The following is a 17,226-nucleotide window of genomic DNA, read 5'->3' as shown; positions in this document are numbered from 1 at the left end:
GGTCCCCCGTGAGCGATCCCGCCCCATGCTGACACCGCAGACCAGGTGCGGAATGGTGGCACCGATGGTGTCGGGGCTCAACTCCACTGTGGAGGAGGACTCAAACCCGGGATCGAACACGGGCTTCCGCGAGGGAGCAAAGCTAGAGGATAAGAGTGAAACAGCGTTGGATGGTTCCAACAGAGAAGGGGTCCGTAGTCGGACTCAATCCAGAATCCCTATTGCACTTGCAAATGCCTCAAAGGCGCTGAAGATCCGTTTGTTGTTGATAAAGGTCTGTAGTTGGCATGGCCACAGTTCATTTTCTTTTCTTACTGCCTCTACAAGAGATTTTCTCTGATTGCAGTATGTTGGGCAGAGGTATATTATATGTTCTATTGTCTCGGCCTCGTGTAATTGGCATGGACAGATCCCGTCGGACTTCTGTAAGAACCTGTAAAGGTAGGTCCGTAGGTTTCCGTGGCCTGTTAACAGTTGGGTAACGTGAAAAGTTGGTGTAAGATACCTGTTCGTAATTCTTTGAAGCACATTCGGGATAAACTGATAGGTAGTCCTCCCTGTAGTACTTATTTCCCACCTCTTCTGCCAGCAATCCAAGGTGACATTATGTATGTTACTTTTAAGCCACGAGATAGGGGTGTTTGTGAAGGAAATGTTATTTAACCATTTTGGCGCAGAGCGAGCCAGAGTGTCTGCTCTCTCATTACCTCTGATGTTATCATGCCCCTTTACCCAAGCGAAGGCCATTGTCACTTCCTCCCGAAGAGTTTTTAGAATGTTGATACTATATTTGATGATAGTGAGCTTGACGTTTAGCCCTCTAAGCTGTAGCAGGGCTACCCTGCTATCACTTAGTATTGTTGCCTTGGTAATGTTTTGTTGGGTCCTATTATCCTTGATCCAGCTAAGGGCCCTGAAGATGGCATATGACTCCGCCTGATTTATGGTGCAATGATTGGCGAGTCTGTATCTTGCTTGGTATACATAGTGGTTGTTTTCCATAACCACAAACGCGCTGCCTACTCCTACTTCTGATTTCGACCCGTCTGTGTATATAAGGTGGCCACCTGGAGTGTTGGCTCCATCCATAAAGAAAAGCTCATCAATGGCGAAAGTTGGGTGATAGTTGTGTTGTTGGATCGAGTAATCCAGTTTATTGTGTTTAATATGATCAGCTATTTTCGTTGCCATCGTTTGAACTCCTAGTTGTTTGATGATCCTATTGAACTCCTCATTGTTGTTGATACCCTTTACTAATTTAAATTGCTGATACTTCCACACTCTTTCTTTAATGATTAGATCTATAGGGGTAAGGTTTGCTATGGCTATGATAGCGTCGGTCGGCGCCGTTTTATAAGATTTGGTAATGGTAATTGCCATGAGTCTCTGTGCTGATTGTAATTTTCTCCTAATGTGAACTTTGACCGCTGATGTACCCCATATTTCAGCACTGTACGTAATAATTGGTTCGATCACTGCTGTGTACAAAAGCCTGCATGTTTTGCTATTATATCCCCACTTGTTCCGGGCGATAGATGACAGGGAGTGTATAGTGGTGATAGCCTTCTCGTAGGCGTAGTGCACGTGATCTTTCAAAGTCAATTTATTATCCATCAATATACCCAGGTACTTTACATTGTTACTATTCTTAATTCTGTGCCCATCGATCCTAATAATTGGTCCTTTGTTCAGGGGAGCCGCCTTCGGGAAATCTGTGCAAAGGCACTTCTCGTAATTAATACGAAGTTTCATTCCGACACTCCACTGTGAAATTGATTTAAGGATCTCATTCGCCCTTGCTTGAAGTACCTCTTGGTTGGTATGCGAAATAGCTAGAATGGTATCATTCCTATAGACACGAAGACAAAGGTTAAGGGCCTGACCCGGAGGTATAGCCCTGTTAGACCAGAAAAGGAGGAAGATGTAAAGAGGGTTCACAAGAAGATGGAGGGAAGGTGAAATAAAGGAAGATAGGAGAGAAGAAAAGTAGCAAACCTAGCCCATGAGGCTCATGAGCGCCCTGCATCGCCTTTAATAAAGAATACAAACAATAGATACATACAAATACAAACAGTAAAGTGAACATAACAACAATCACAATACAAGATGGTACATGAAAAAACGCGGTAAGTACAACACAGTAAGATACATGAAAAACCGACAGATAATGTAAAACCACAACTGAATGAAAACACAAGACAAGCTACCGCGACAATATTAAGATTACAGACGCGATGAAAAAGACAGATATGTTAAAGTACAAAAGAAAGTATAACATTGGGAACTATATGTACACACAAAACCGAAAGGGAAGCGTACAAGTTTGTCGGAGCAGTGACAATAATGTAAAAAAAAAACGTACAAATAAATGCTAAATCACAAATATAAGAGGACATAAGCACAGTGAAGGCTACACTTTAGGTTGTTTGAAGAGTTAGTCTAGCAGCTTAATATCCTTGGCAAAGTCTCTTAGAGCAAAAAAGGCTTTACTGTACTTGATGAAAGTCTGCATAGTACATGGCCAGTGTTCGTTGCAGTTGTAGACAGCTTCGATTAGAGTCCTGCGCTGCGTGCTGTACAACGGGCAATGATATATGATGTGCTTCGTATCTTCCTCCTCGTTTAGAGTACACTCGCAAAGGCCGTCGGTCTTTCCTAGGAATCTACGTAGATACGTTTTCAGATTCCCATGCCCGGTAAGGAGCTGGGTTAGCTGAAATGTAGTACTGTGGTGGGGGTTTTTGATCCATGCATTAATGTCTGGGATGAAGTCGTGGGTCAGCCTCCCGGTGTCTGCGGAGTCCCATCTTGCTTGCCATTCTTTCAGGAAAATAGAATTTATTCTGCTTTTTAAGTAGGTAGTGCTAATTTTGCTATAATAAGTCTGACCAGAAGAGTTCGGTGCGGATCGGGCAAGCAGGTCTGCCCTCTCGTTACCTAAGTCGCCGGAGTGTCCCTTGATCCAGTTTATAGAGATGTTAATATTGTTTTTGTTGAGGGTATTAAAGTGAGAGAGACTGTCTTTAACTATTGGTAGGCTGGTATTAATTTTGATTAGCTGCTGGATGGCGACTTTACTATCACTGTGAATGCAATAAGAATGCTTGGGAAAGTCTTGAAAGTTCTCAGTAATCCATTCAAGAGCGTAGCAGATGGCTAGTGACTCCGCCTGGTTATTGGTGCAGTGAGTTGCTAGGCGCCGACGCATCTGATATAGACAGTGTTGGGCTTTGTAGACGACGAAGGCACAACCCACAGCTACCTCGGTTTTGGAGCCGTCCGTGTAAATGTTGACAGTTGAGTTGTTGCAAGTGTAGTCGACTCCGTGTGTTATGGCGAAGCTAGGATAAATCGATTCCGGGTCCGTCTCTTTGTCTATACTATTGGCTAAGATAAATTCACCGAGAGTTTTAATTTTGTCCTTATAGTTGTCCTTGGAGGTGATCTGCAAAAGGTGGTTCAGTGTGATTTTGATATCTGCCAACTTAGTAAGATTATACTTGATGTAAGCTTGCCTTATTTTTAGGTCTACGGGCTGGAGGTTACAAAGTACTAGAAGAGCCTCTGTGGGCGCCGTCTTGTAAGCCTTGGCAATTGAGATAGCCGACAGCCTCTGAATAGAAATGAGCTTTCTCTTGATGTGAACCCTTGTAGCGGAGGAGCCCCAAATTTCAGCAGCATAGGTAACAATTGGCTCAATAGCTGCAGTGTATAAAGTTCGGCTTGCCGCTGGGCCGTACCCCCACCTGTTACAGCAGATAGACTTTAGGGCATGAGAAATCTTTGTAGCTTTTTCGTAAACATGATGTACGTGCTCTGTCCAATTCAGCCTATTGTCCACAATAACCCCAAGGTACTTAACAGAAGTGGTGTTCTTGATCTTCCTGCTGTTGATTTTTATGCTAGGGCCTTTCTTTAAGGGGTTGCCCTTGGAAAAAACTACTACACTGCATTTATCATAGTTGATCTTTAGTTTTGTGTTGATGCTCCAGTCAAGAATGTCTTTCAGTGCCCTGTTGATTCTATCTTGCAGAATTTCATGATTGAAGTGACTCATCAACAGAACGGTATCGTCTGCATACCCCTGGATAAGCACATTGTAGTCGTTCGGAAATTTGGAATGAAGCATGAGGAGGTTATTATACAGAATATTCCACAAAAAGGGTCCAGACCTTGAGCCCTGAGGGCAGCCCCTGTGGATCTCTTTGCGCAAGTAGATGATGTTTCCTGTGTCAACTAAAATATACCTATTCTGCAAATAACTCTCCATGAGATGGTAGATGTTTTTGAGGCAGTTGTCATTCCTTAAGTTATATAAAATAGCCGGCCACCAAGCGTGGTCGAACGCGCCTTTAAAGTCAATGGTGACCATCAGGCTATGGTGTTTCTTCTCCCTGGCTTCTATGACATAATTGTGGATGTTGTCAATAGCCCTTATTGTGTTCCTGCCTCGTCTAAAACCAAATTGGTTTCCGCTGAGGAGGTTATTGTTCTCATAATGGTGGATGATCCTATTTATAAGAAGGGAGTCCAGCACTTTACCTATGATTGGTAGAAGGGATATTGGCCGAAAGTCCGAAGCCGTTACTGGAGTCTTGTCTTTGTTTTTCGGAATAAGCTTGATAGGTGCTTGCTTCCAGGCCGACGGGAAGAAGCCAAACTCAAGGCACTTGTTCATTAAAATACTGAAAGTAGTTGAAAATGGCTTCAAATGCCAGTTTAGCCATTTTGGTAGTTATGTGGTCAGGGCCAGGGGCTTTGTGCATCTTCAGTTTATGGAATTCACCAGCAATCTCCTTAAAGGTGAAGTTAACGTCGTTGAGGCCTGTATAGTCTTGCTGAACGCTAGTGCGGATAGTTGAGTGGTGCTGATTGTCAGAAGTGATATTATCGTCAGGAAATAGCTCTTCAATCAGGTACTGATACGTGTCGGAAATCGACTTGTTATAATCATTGTCGTTGGTTTTGATGGTGGGTGGGATTTCAATTTTCTTGTTTTTCTTTGCCACAACATAAAAAGGAGTAGACCAGGGGTTTTTATGACCAATTTTTGTGCAAAAGTCTTTCCAAGCCTGGCTTCTGGCATTATTGATATTGTGCTTGTAGTTCGCCAAGAGAGTCCTGTAGGTAGATTTAAGGTCAAGCTTACGCTGGGTATCGGCTTCCCTCCTCATCTGCCTCTTGGCCTTTCGAAGTGCAGTCCTTTGTCTGGCAAGCTCAGAATTCCACCATGGGGCATGTTGTCTTACAGTTTTTGGAGTCGTAGCTTGTAGGTAACAGGAATGAATGATCCTATTCAGGTTGCTTATCGTGTTGTCAATATCTTCGGGGGTGTTCAAGTTATAAATGCTAGTGGGATTCCAGTGTTCCTGGATTAGATTACGGTATAGGTCCCAGTTAGTATGTTGAGTTATACAGTATTTAGGCTGGGGAGTGTCTTGGTTGATCTCCATTTTGATATAACTGTGATCGCTCACAGAGTGAATATCTAAAGTATTGCATTGAATTCGGGTAATATCCAGCTTCTGAGACCCCAGACAAATGTCTATCCAGCTTTCACCATTAGATGACGAGAAGGTTGGAAGAGAACTGGTATTTAGTGAAGTGAGGTGGTGCTGAGTCATAAATTCTTCTACCTCGATGTGGGTTCCTGTCCGTGGTGAGGGGACCTCCCAGAGATGGTCTATGCAAGTATTCGACTTAGCATTGAAGTCTTCTGATATAAGAATTGGGAAATCCTGTAAGAGCTGTAACGTTCCGGCAAGAAGGCTGAGAGAGGCGTCGAGATCCCCCGACGGGGGGAGTAAAACGAGATTAAGATGTAGGAGAGGTTCTGCAAATTAACTTTGACTGTCGTGAAACTGCTGTTAGAATGGTTCTGAAGGAGCTGGATGTCTATGCTGTTGTTTAATAAAACAAAACCAGTCTTGGGCGGTTGGTTAGGATCCTGGTGAGAGACTGTACGATGATTGCCGAACATAGCTATCTTGTTGGAGTATGTATACGGTTCTTGAATAAAGAGAATGTCTATTGCTTTGGTGTAGGCAAGTTGAAGGGCATCAGAAGTAGCAGCTTTGCATCTTTGTAAGTTTATTTGTAAAATCTTCAGACTGTTATTAGTAAGATTATACCCCATAGTTGGTTTGACGAATGGTTATGGCTTTCATTTTGATGGTGATGGGACAGTTCGGGTTAAATGCATTATGATCAGTCGGGTATTTCTCGTGGTCTTGTAGGTCTTTGTTGGCCATCTTACAGTTAGCACAGTTGGGAGCGTGATCCAATCTTCTGCATTCCCCGAACCTGTGCCCCTTGCCACAGTGGCTACATTTTTGCTTTGCCGGACAGTTAACAGAGAGATGGTTATAACCACAACATTGATAACAACGAATTAGGGGAATATAGTCGTTGATGTAGATTTTGGCCCATTGAACAGCTATGTGTTTGATACGAACTAGAGCATTTCTTATATTTGGACTGGTAGAGAGGACAATGTGTCTACAATTTTCTTTATTGTTGCCTCTGAATAGTTCTGTGCTGACCCTGGTGTTCTCAATAAAGTCATCTCTATTGATTACCTGTAGTTCTTCATTTTGATCGTAGATGTAAGGAATAATTTCTTTTTCATCCACTGAAATTGGCACATTAGTAAGGATGACCCTTGGTCTTCTACCCTCAGAAATCCTACAGTTAACTTGATTCGGTATGTCTGGAAGTTTTTTGATAGCATCCTCAAGTATTTGGGCCTCCTTGTGAGTATCTGTTCTAAAACATAACCCGTCTCCTTTCACCTGACGAACACATTTGACTCTTATTTTAAGTTTGCTCGGGTTAATCTTTTTCTTTATATTGTTTTCTACTTGGTTCATGTTAGTAGTATTCCCCTCATCATCTGTTTTAGGATACAGTAACACGGCAAAGCTTCTTCCAGAGCCTTCATTGTTGATTTTGTTCTTGAGAGACCTATTGATGGCTTGAGTCGTAGTACTCGGCCTGGTGTTGATTTTTGTAACACTAGCGTAAGAGACAGGAGGTTGAGTAGTATTGATGTCTTGAGGTTCAGATTGAGTAGTTGAACAATTAGATCTTAATTTTCGCAGAATCCCATGAAACTGCCCTAAGCAGGAAAACATACGAGTGAGTCTCTCTCTTACTTCTTTTCGCTCATCCGTGCGGATGTTTGTACTGTACTTTTCAGGTAAGAGGTCTAGTATTTTCAAGAAATGGTGATTAGCTTCATCAAGAATTCTGTCTTCTAACGGTTTAACCACAACACTTAAGGCAGGAGCCCCCACCACAGGTTCTTCTGAAGTTTGGTTCTGAGTAGACATAGTGTAATCTGGATAGTGTAATGTACCAAACAGTAGAGTGTAGTTTAATGTTCAGAGAAAAGATGCCAAGTGGCAGCAAAACTCTGGCCAGGGAGACAGAGTCTGACCGAGCCAGAGGGGAAAATACTGTTTGGGTGCGAGACAAATTGCAGCTTACTCATTACTGTTGGCTCTTCAGGGAAGGTTGGGCCTTTGTAATCCTGAAGTACTAGCGTATTCAGTTCTGGAGACACCAAGAAAAGGTGGATGCAGCACTGTCCAGAGTTGTAAGGTTGTCACAAGACGAGGGTGTGGTTCAGGAAACGGTCCTAGGTTAAAGTCCCTAAATAGTCCTGAAGGGGTAACCACAGGAAGGCTGAACCCAAAGTTAGAAGACAAGAAGCCCCTAACAAGACGAAGAAATCCACAAAAGGTGTGATGACACCAGAAGCACTTGTGACAGGTACCTATAAGGGTCCCAGCCACCTCAAGCTGGCCAAGCGAAGCTTGGCTATGGGAAAACCACCCGAAAGGTTGGAGAGTACTGTAGCAAAGTCAGGTAAGCCTTACCTGGTCTTCCTGACGGCAACAAGTGCTGAAACTGACACCAGTCAGCACGGGCGGTCGGGAAGGCGTGGGGGGGACTGGTCTGCTCCTTAGCGGGTCTCCTCCAGTAATCCAAAAGTAGACGATGGTGTCCACCAGACACAACACAGACGGCACAGGAAAACACAACACTGATGACACAACGGTGACATAACACACGGTAATCCAGAGACAGGCACCAAAACACAAACACAAACACAAACACTGGCACTGTATCCACTAGGAAACCAAGATGGAGGCCACTGGCTGTAGAAACACAACCTTGGACGAGGAAGCCAAGATGGCTGGCACCAAAAACACCAAGCTAACTAAATAAACTAAGCAAAAAAGTTAGGCTTAGCAAAACTAAGCCTAACACCTACCCTAGGCCTAACTTAACCCTAACCTCTTATACTAAAGTATTGGAGGAGGACAGCTAGCCCTAAAACTAGGCTTAACTAAGAAACAGAAGCTAAACTTAGCTAAAACTAAGACACAGAGCAAACTGACGTAGGTCTTCACTGTATGAAATCCAAACTCGAACTCCATTCCTATAGACAGTCTATTATAAAGGTGATAGAAGGCATTACTCATAGGTATATCCTCAAAGGGGATGAAAAGAAGTGAGAAGGGGTTAGTTGGAGAGAAAGTTGTTTTGGCAGAGGCCGAAAGGGGGGGGGAAGGGTTTGGAAAGAAGTGATAAGAGGAAGGGGAGGTCATGAGCCGCATCGGGACTTTATTAAAGAACAAAAGACAATACATATAAGCATACAGGGTATGAACATTTTACAAAATTACATGACTGCGGCTGACATTTGCCGGGTTGGGAATATGACAAACAGTTGTGAATGAAGTGATAATGAAAGTAAACAAGAAATGCGTAAAACGCAGAATGTAATCTGCACTAGGCCGAAATCGCGGGTTGAATTGAGTAAAAATATAAAATACAAAAGAGAATGGAAGTACCGGGTATAATAAAGATACAAAAATACAAACAATGAACAGTACATAAAAGACCACGCGAACATTAGGGCACGCGTTGAAGATTTGCTAATTATATGGCTGTTTAAACATTAGAAATACGCGAGAAGAGGGCTAAGTATTGAGACGTAAGTCGAGTGCTCCAGTGGCTTCTATAAAAGTCCTTAAAGCACTAAAAGTGTTCTTGTTGTTTACTAAAGCACTAAGCTCACATGGCCACTTGTGGCTTTCCTGAATTACAGTTTTGAAAAGGTGAGACCTTAGATGATCAAAGTTGTTGCACTCAAAAATAAGATGAGTATTATTTTGAGCAGAAGTGTTGTCACACTGGCAGTGGGGGGTGTCGCAGTGGCCGAACCGGTGTAGGTAGCTATTGAAGTTACCATGGTTTGTAAAAAGCTGACTGGTGATGAAGTTTATAGTAATATGATTAAGATTCAGTCTGTTTTGAATGTTAGGAAAGAAGCAGTAGGTAGTTCTACCAGTATCCCCTTCTTCCCACAGCCGTTGCCAGATACTGGTGACTGTGTTCTGAATTAAATGTTTCGTGGCAACAGCAGGGATGTTGTCGTATTCAGGAATCGTTGAGCTGGAGGCCCCTTCTTTTGCGAGTCGGTCTGCTTCTTCGTTCCCAATCTCGCCAACGTGAGATCGGGTCCATTGGAAAGCAACTCGGTTATTAGTCTTGGTCAGTTCATTGAGAATGAGCCTTTGGAGATTACCTCCATTTTTGCTGTTAACAAGGCTGAGAAGGGCAGCCCGGCTATCTGAACGGATAGCGGTACAGCTGTTACTGAGGTTAATGGCGTTATTTACGTAATTTAAGGCTTTATAAATAGCGTACAGCTCGGCCTGCATAATTGTGCAGTGGCCGGCCAGATGAAAGTTGTTGCGATGGATGAAGGTGTTGCTGTCTGTAGAATAGTGGGCCATTCCGGCTCCCACACCGTCCTTGGAACTAGAGCCATCAGTGTAGATAATTTGCTTAAATAGAGAGTTATCGAGATAGTTGTCTATGGAGATGTCGGGCTGCTTGGCTGGGTGAAAAGGTGGTGAATAAGTAGTGTTAACAGTTGAATTCCAATTAAGGTTAAACAGAGAGTCTGTGTCAAGATTTGGCAGAAGGCCAATGTGAAGATAGTTGATAAATTCTTTTTTCTTTTGAACGGACATATTGAGATGCTTAAGTTTCCACAGGGCCATGATAGCCTGGGCCCTGAGGAAGAGTGGTGGGAGGCGGTAGGAGTAGTCCTGTATGCGCCAGATATTCTTAGTAGACAGATCCGCTGAACTTTGTCGAGTGCCCTTTTGATGTGGGCTTTGGTGGCAGCTTTGCCCCAGATCGATGCGCCATACAGTAAGATAGGCTCTATGGCCTGCTTGTATATGTGAATTAAGTTAGTAGTATTGATTCCCCAGTTTTTACCTGCCAGGTAGCACAAGAGGTTGGCTAATTTCGCTGCTTTGCTGTAGACATAGTCTATGTGGGGGTTCCATTTTAGGCCTTAGTCTATTATTAGGCCAAGATATTTAAGTTCATTTGTATGTTTAATTCTTTTGCCATTGATTTTTAAAGAAGGGGGTTTTTGTAGCTGGCGCCCCCGTGACATAAGCATGCAGATAGATTTTTCTGTATTAATTTTTAGTTTATTGTTGTTGCTCCAATTGTGGATAGTCGTCAAAAGGTTGTTTGCCTCCTCCTGTAGCCTTTCACTGTTTCTTCCTGAGAGCATTAGGAGGGTATCATCCGCGTAGCCCTGTAGAACCCAGGGTACGCTAATGTGCTCAGGATTAATACGAAGCAACTCATCATACATTATGTTCCAGAGCCCTGGGCCTGAACGAGAGCCCTGCGGGCAGCCACGTGTCATTTTTTGAATTGACGGAGAATCTAAGTCGTAGATGCCTACAGTTCTGTTGTTAAGGTAGTCCTTTGTGATGTTAAATAGATTACTGGGATACTGGTATTGTTTTAGACGGCTAAGGAGTGATGGCCACCAGAGCGAGTTGAATGCGTTACTATAGTCTATAGACACCATGAGTACATGATGGTCAATATCCCATGCCTTTGTAATAAACTGCATGGCGTGGTGAAGGGCATGACAAGTCGATTTTTTCGGGACAAAACCAAACTGATTGCTATGGAGAAGGTTGTTGCTATAAAGGTGGTAGTTTATCCGGTTTATTATGAGTCCATCCAGGGCCTTGCCCAGTACTGGCAACAGACTTATAGGCCTGAAATCAGTTGCATTTTCTGGTGTTGTTTTGCCAAGTTTTGGGATAAATTTAATGGCTGCCTTTTTCCATGAGGTTGGAAACTGTTGTTGTTCAAGGCACTTGTTATAGGTATATACGAAGGCGATAGGTACTGCCTCATATGCTTTTTTGACCATGATGGGGGTGATCCCGTCCACGCCTGGGGCCTTCTTGTTTCGCATGGAAAAAATTGCCGTCCGGACTTCAGAGAATGTGAAGGGAACATCGTTGGAAGAATCTGCAGGAGTCAATATGCTATTTCTGACTTCAGTTTGTATGTTGTTATCTTCACTTGGGTCGTCCAGGGGAAAGTGTGTATCTAGAAGATATTTAAATGCTTCAGTCAGCTCGGTAGTAATTGTCCCATTATCCCTTTTGATATTGATTGGGATGCTAGTGGCTTTTCTTGGTTTGAGCACCATATGATATGGGTCACTCCAAGCACACTTATTGCCTATTTCACTGCAGTATTTCTTCCAGGCCTGTGTCCTTGCTATGTTTATTTCAGTTTTGTATGCGTGGAACTCCTCCAGATATTTAGTCTTTTTAGTCTCTTTTATAGTTGGGTTGTTCTCTTTTTTAAAAAGTTTGTATAGGCGTCGAACGGTACATCTGCGACTGCTTAGGTTGTTGTTCCACCATAAAGCATTGTTGCGATTTGTATTTTTTATGATGGTAGAATGGTGATAAGAGTTTAGAATCGAGGCGGCTAAATGATCTGCAAGTTCATTAACGTTGATGATGTCAGAAAGAATCCCCTGGTTTGGGGTGGCCCAAAACTGCTTAAAAAGCTCCTGGAAAGCAGTCCAGTTGGTTTTCTTGGTTATGATGTCGTTATTACTATTTAATTGACAGCTGATTTTGATGTTAGTTTTGATGTATCTGTGGTCGCTTAAACTATTCTCTTCCTGAGTGTTACAGTAAGTAACTAGCCGTTGGGCTTTGTCGTTCGCAAGGCACAGGTCCACCCAACTTTCCCCACGTGTGCAGAAGTAAGTTGGGAGAGGGCTGGTATTACAGGAGATCATTTGATTTCTAGACATGAATTCGCAGACAGAATATCCACGGGGGTCCTCCTCCGGGCTGTGCCAGACTGGGGACTTTGCGTTAGTTAAAATCCCCAGAGGCAACCCAGGGGAAGGCACTTATTTTAACATGTATGCACTCCAGCTCGTCGATTAAATGGTGTATTTCCTCGTATGGCGAACAGTAAACTGAGGAGATGTAGAAGCGGTTATTGCCGTGGGTAAGTAAGACGGTTGTGATGTGCCCAGTGCTAAGGTCTGGGCAAAAGTTTGCCTTGAGGTTACTGTTGACAATTAGAATCCCCGCTTTGATGGTGTTGCAGAAGTTTTGGGGTGGATGTATCCTCCATTTTCCGAAGCGGACAATCAAATTATTAACCAGATAAGGCTCTTGTAGAAGGACAATGTCTGCCTTGTGTTCGTCCACCATTTTTTGTACAAACAAAGAGGCGGCTTTGGATTTCTGGGTGTTTATTGTGAGTATAGTGAGGCAGGAATTGTTCCTAGCAGTAGTGTTAGTGCCAGGCCCACTGGTATTAAGCTGGGTGATATTGGAGAACAGAGTATTGCTATTGATTTGTCTACACCCCATAGTCTGTTTGTTGAATCCTTTGTGTCTTGATCTTTTGCAAGATAGTGCAATCTTGGCTAAATGCGTTGTGGTTAGTTGGAATTCTTTTATTTGCTGTAACTTCTTTATTGTGACTGTTGCAGTTGGTGCAACAAAAAGTGCTATGTCGTTTCGTACATTCTTCATATTTATGCGACTTGGCGCAATGGCTGCAGCGAGTTATTGCCTCACAGTCTTTGGCAAGGTGGTCAAATCCGCAACATCTGTAGCATCTTGTGACTGGGATGAAGTCGTCGGCACGCACCGTGGCCCACGATAGCGATAGAGAGCGGTTGCTAATGATAGTGCTTCGTATTGATGGTGTAACTGATAGAACAATGTGTCGACAGTTTTCTTTGATGCGTCCTTTGCTAAACACTGTACTGATGCGGCATTCCTTAGTAAAGTTTTCCAGAGTTAAGTTCTTCCATATATTATTTTGCTTATACAAGGTTTGTATTAGGTGTTTTTCTTCGACTGTTTTTGGTACATTTAGAAGGATGATACAAGGTCTACGGCCCTCTGTTACGTGACACTTAACTCTTTCCTTGATTGATGGAATAGCTTCAATCGCCTCCTTAAGTGTTTCACCGTCTTTGCTGTTATGTACTCTGATGCAGATCCCTTGATTTTTCACTTTGTGGACTCGCTTCACCCTGATTCCTAACTCCTGTGGTCTAATAGCATCTTTCAGGGTATCAATTAGATTGTCCGGGTTGTCATTCGAACCTTTATTTTCTGTGTTGGGATCATTCCTATAGACAGCGTTAATAAAGGGGAAGGCCGCACTCATAGGTATAGCCTTGTATAGCAGAGAAGTAGGAAGAAGAGGTGATAAAGGAAGAAGGGCGGTTAGGAGCAAGAAAGAAATTAGTTTGATAGGAACGTAAGAAAAGAAGTGATGGGAGTCATGGCGCCTGCATCGCATTTATTAAAAAAGTAACCAGTACAGAATACAAATTAAAAAATACAATACAAATATAGAAAGTACAAAATAAGAATAAAATAACAAAATTACAAAATAAGGCGCGACAATGAGAAAACTAAAAGGTAAGTGATTACAAAAAGAAAATGCGCGACAATATACATGGGTAAACAGTTTAGAGGGCTAAATATGCCCACACACAAGGCAAAACAAAGCAATGTATTGCCTTAACAGGGAGAAGAAAAACCGTATATATACAATAGGTTACATTGACGAGAACTGCTACTTCGACTGGCCAACCTGTAAACTTAGCCTCTTTATATTGGTGGCGAAGTTTTTGAAAGTCTTAGTTATGTCTTTGTCATAGAAGAAAGTCTTTAGGCTACATGGCCAGTGGTGTCCTTTGGCAGTGATCGCATTTTTAAGCATTTTACGCTGGTCCACAAGAAGCGGGCAATGAAAGATGACATGGTGGCTGTCGTCTTCCTCTTGGAGATTACACGAGCAGTTTCCATCTGTTTTGTTTAAAAACCTGAGCAGGTAAGAATTAAAGTTTCCATGCCCAGTGATTAACTGGGTGAGTTCGAAGGTTGGGCTTAGATGACGGAGAGATGAGTCAGTAAGAGAGGGAACAAAGCTGTGCGTGAGCCTACCAGTAGTACAAGAGTCCCATCTGGACTGCCAGGTCTTGAGAAAGATGTCGTGGAGACTCTTCTTAATGCATGTAGCACTGATCTTGGTGTAGCACATGATGTTAGTCACTGTAGGGGCTTTGCAGGCCAGAAGATCTGCCCTATCATTCCATTTATGGCCAGAATGGCCCTTTATCCAGTGAAAACTAATGTGAGTAGAGTAGTTTTTTAAAGAACAAAGGTCCTGAATGCTGTCGTTGATAATAGGTAGGGAGGTATTAACTTTACACAGTTGCTGGATGGCAACACGACTGTCACTATAGATGTGAAAACTGTGGCTTGTAAGAGAAAAATTGTTATTTATCCAGGAAATGGCATTCAAAATGGCTAACGATTCCGCTTGATTGTTTGTACAATGCGGAGCCAACCGCCTGCTTTGCTGGTAGAGGCAATGATTTCCCTTGACGACAACGTAGGCACACCCAACTCCTTGCTCGGATTTTGAACCATCTGTGTAAATGTGGACAGAATGCGAGTCATCTTGTTCCGGGACTGGGCTTTGAGAAATAGTGAAGCTTGGGTGAGTAGGTAGGTTGGTTTTATTTTTGTCAATTCCATTTGTGATTATAGTATTGGCAAGAGAGTTAATATCTTCAGCATATTCTTCTTTAACTGTGTGTTGGCAAAAATTCTCGTAGTTAATATCACTATTTGCTAGCCTGCTAAGGTGGTACTTTATGTAGGCTTCTCTGATTTTGAGATCAATTGGCATTATTTTATTGATGACAAGAAGGGCCTCTGTGGGTGCTGTCTTGTAAGCCTTAGCCATTGTAATGGCAGAGAGTCTTTGAATTGAGAGAAGTTTTCGTTTAATGTGAACCCTTGTGACTGCAGAACCCCAAACCTCAGCCCCATATGTTATAATAGGCTCAATGGCAGCAGTATACACAGTTTTGCAGGCAGTGTGTCCATAACCCCATCTGTTTCTGCTTATGGATTTCAGAGCTTGTGTTACTTTAGTAGCTTTCTCGTAGATGTAATGAACGTGTTCTGTCCAATTGAGGCGCTGGTCCAGAATAATACCTAAGTACTTTACGCTGGTTAGGTTTTTAAGCTTAAGATTGTTCATTTTAATACTGGGGCCCTTCTTGAGGGGAGTACCCTTGGGAAAGACCACAACGTTGCATTTACTATAGTTTACGGGGAGTTTTACGTCATTACACCAGGTATGAATTTTAGAAAGGATGTTATTAGTCCTGCCTTGAAGGACTTCCTGGTTTTGATGACTGAGAAGGAGGGCTGTATCATCAGCGTATCCTTGCAGGTGAACATCAAATTCCTGCGATAAATTAGGAGCAAGGTTTAGTAAGCTGTTGTAGAGAATGTTCCATAAATAAGGCCCGGATTTGGAACCTTGGGGACAGCCCCTGTAGATAAGTTTTCTGAGAAAGATGTTATTATGAGTAGCCACCTCAATACTACGATTTTGAAGATAGCTGTTGGTCAAATAATAAATATTTCTTGGACAGTTGTTGGTCCTAAGGCCTTTTAAGATGGCAGGCCACCAAGCGTGATCGAAGGCACCTTTAAAGTCTATGGTGAGAAGTAGACTATGATGTCCTCTCTCACGTGCCTTGAGAATATAATTTTTAATATTATCAACAGCGTCAATAGCCGATTTGCCTTTTCTGAATCCATATTGCCTGTTACTCATTAACTGGTTTTTCTCATAATAGTAGGTTATCCGGTTGACCATGAGGCCGTCCAGTACCTTGCCAACAATCGGGAGAAGAGAGATTGGTCTAAAGTCAGAGGCTTTCTGAGGGGTCTCATCACCACACTTGGGAATAAGTTTGATTGTGGCATTCTTCCATAAGATGGGGAAATGACCCAACATTAGACATTTATTCAGTATTATGCTGAAGGACGTAGGGATGGCATCAAAGGCCATCTTGGCCATCTTAGCAGTTATTTTATCTGGCCCGGGGGCTTTCTTAGGCTTAAGTTTGTGAAATTCGTTAGCAATTTCTATAGGTGTGAAGGGGACATCCTCATGCGTAAGATAATTTTCTAGGACTTGAGTCCTTGTTTCACTATGAATTGGCTGGTCAGTCGAGCTGTCATCGTCGGGAAACAGTTCACTAATGATATGGTTGAAGGTGTCGGTAATGGATTCAGTATATTGGTTATTGCCTATATGAATGGTAGGTGGGATAGTTAATTTCTTTTTCTTTTTAATGGCTATATAAAAAGGAGCAGACCAAGGGTTGTTATTGCCTGCATTCGAGCAGAAAGTCCTCCAAGACTGAGTCCTTGCTTTATTAATAGCAGTTTTATAGTTATGGAAGAGAGTTATATAGCTGGACTTGAGTTCGTGCTTACGGTCCGGATTGGATTCTTTCCTTAGAGCTCTCCTAGTCTTCCTTAAATTTTTTCTTTGGTTATTCAGGTCGGAGTTCCACCAGGGGCTGAGCGCTTAACAGTCCTGATTGTAGTAGCCTGGTAGTAGGCCTTGTGAATAACATTATGTAAGTCTGCCACAAGTAGATCTATATCCTTCGGGTCATTAATGTCAGCAATGTTTTCTGGGTTCCAATACAGTTGGACCAACTGGCGATAAAATTCCCAGTTAGTACGCTGAGAGAGACTGAGTTGGGGTTGGTTGGCTAATGATTGTCTCTATGTAATTGTGATCGCTGGCACTGTGGATGTCAAAAGTATTGCAAGACACGGACTGACGTTGGAGTTTGACTGAACCTAAGCAGATATCAATCCAACTCTCACCATTTGTTGAGGAAAAGGTTGGCAGAACACTTGTGTTTAAGGATGTCAGTTGCAACTGTGTGATAAGCTCTTCCACGAGGTAGCCTCTGGGATCTTCCACAGGACTGTGCCAAGAGTG

At 42.8% G+C, this 17,226-nt stretch overlaps 3 protein-coding genes across 3 annotated transcripts; all 3 read right to left on the bottom strand.

Annotated features, from left to right (window-relative positions):
• Window positions 1-204: 204 nt before the first annotated feature.
• LOC136968742 (uncharacterized) lies at window positions 205-1,752 on the bottom strand. Its single transcript, XM_067262772.1, has one exon. It carries the CDS (start codon window positions 1,750-1,752, stop codon window positions 205-207), a length of 1,548 nt encoding a protein of 515 aa, XP_067118873.1.
• A 682-nt stretch (window positions 1,753-2,434) lies between these two features.
• LOC136968741 (uncharacterized) lies at window positions 2,435-4,372 on the bottom strand. Its single transcript, XM_067262771.1, has one exon. The coding sequence runs from the start codon at window positions 4,370-4,372 to the stop codon at window positions 2,435-2,437; it is 1,938 nt and encodes a 645-aa protein (XP_067118872.1).
• Window positions 4,373-8,990: 4,618 nt separating this feature from the next.
• LOC136968740 (uncharacterized) lies at window positions 8,991-10,079 on the bottom strand. Its single transcript, XM_067262769.1, has one exon. The coding sequence runs from the start codon at window positions 10,077-10,079 to the stop codon at window positions 8,991-8,993; it is 1,089 nt and encodes a 362-aa protein (XP_067118870.1).
• Between the last annotated feature and the right edge of the window lie 7,147 nt (window positions 10,080-17,226).

This window comes from Centruroides vittatus, unplaced genomic scaffold, assembly GCF_030686945.1.
Source record: "Centruroides vittatus isolate TY-2023 unplaced genomic scaffold, ASM3068694v2 contig_152, whole genome shotgun sequence".
In the NCBI taxonomy this organism is placed as follows: domain Eukaryota; kingdom Metazoa; phylum Arthropoda; class Arachnida; order Scorpiones; family Buthidae; genus Centruroides; species Centruroides vittatus.
Note: the sequence above shows the minus strand (reverse complement) of the source record. Positions and strands in the feature narration are given on the sequence as shown.

Excerpts from the sequence above, each read along its gene's own strand:
- LOC136968741 (XM_067262771.1), bottom strand. The coding sequence starts at position 4,372 with ATGGTCACCATTGACTTTAAAGGCGCGTTCGACCACGCTTGGTGGCCG.
- LOC136968740 (XM_067262769.1), bottom strand. The coding sequence starts at position 10,079 with ATGGCCCTGTGGAAACTTAAGCATCTCAATATGTCCGTTCAAAAGAAA.
- LOC136968742 (XM_067262772.1), bottom strand. The coding sequence starts at position 1,752 with ATGAAACTTCGTATTAATTACGAGAAGTGCCTTTGCACAGATTTCCCG.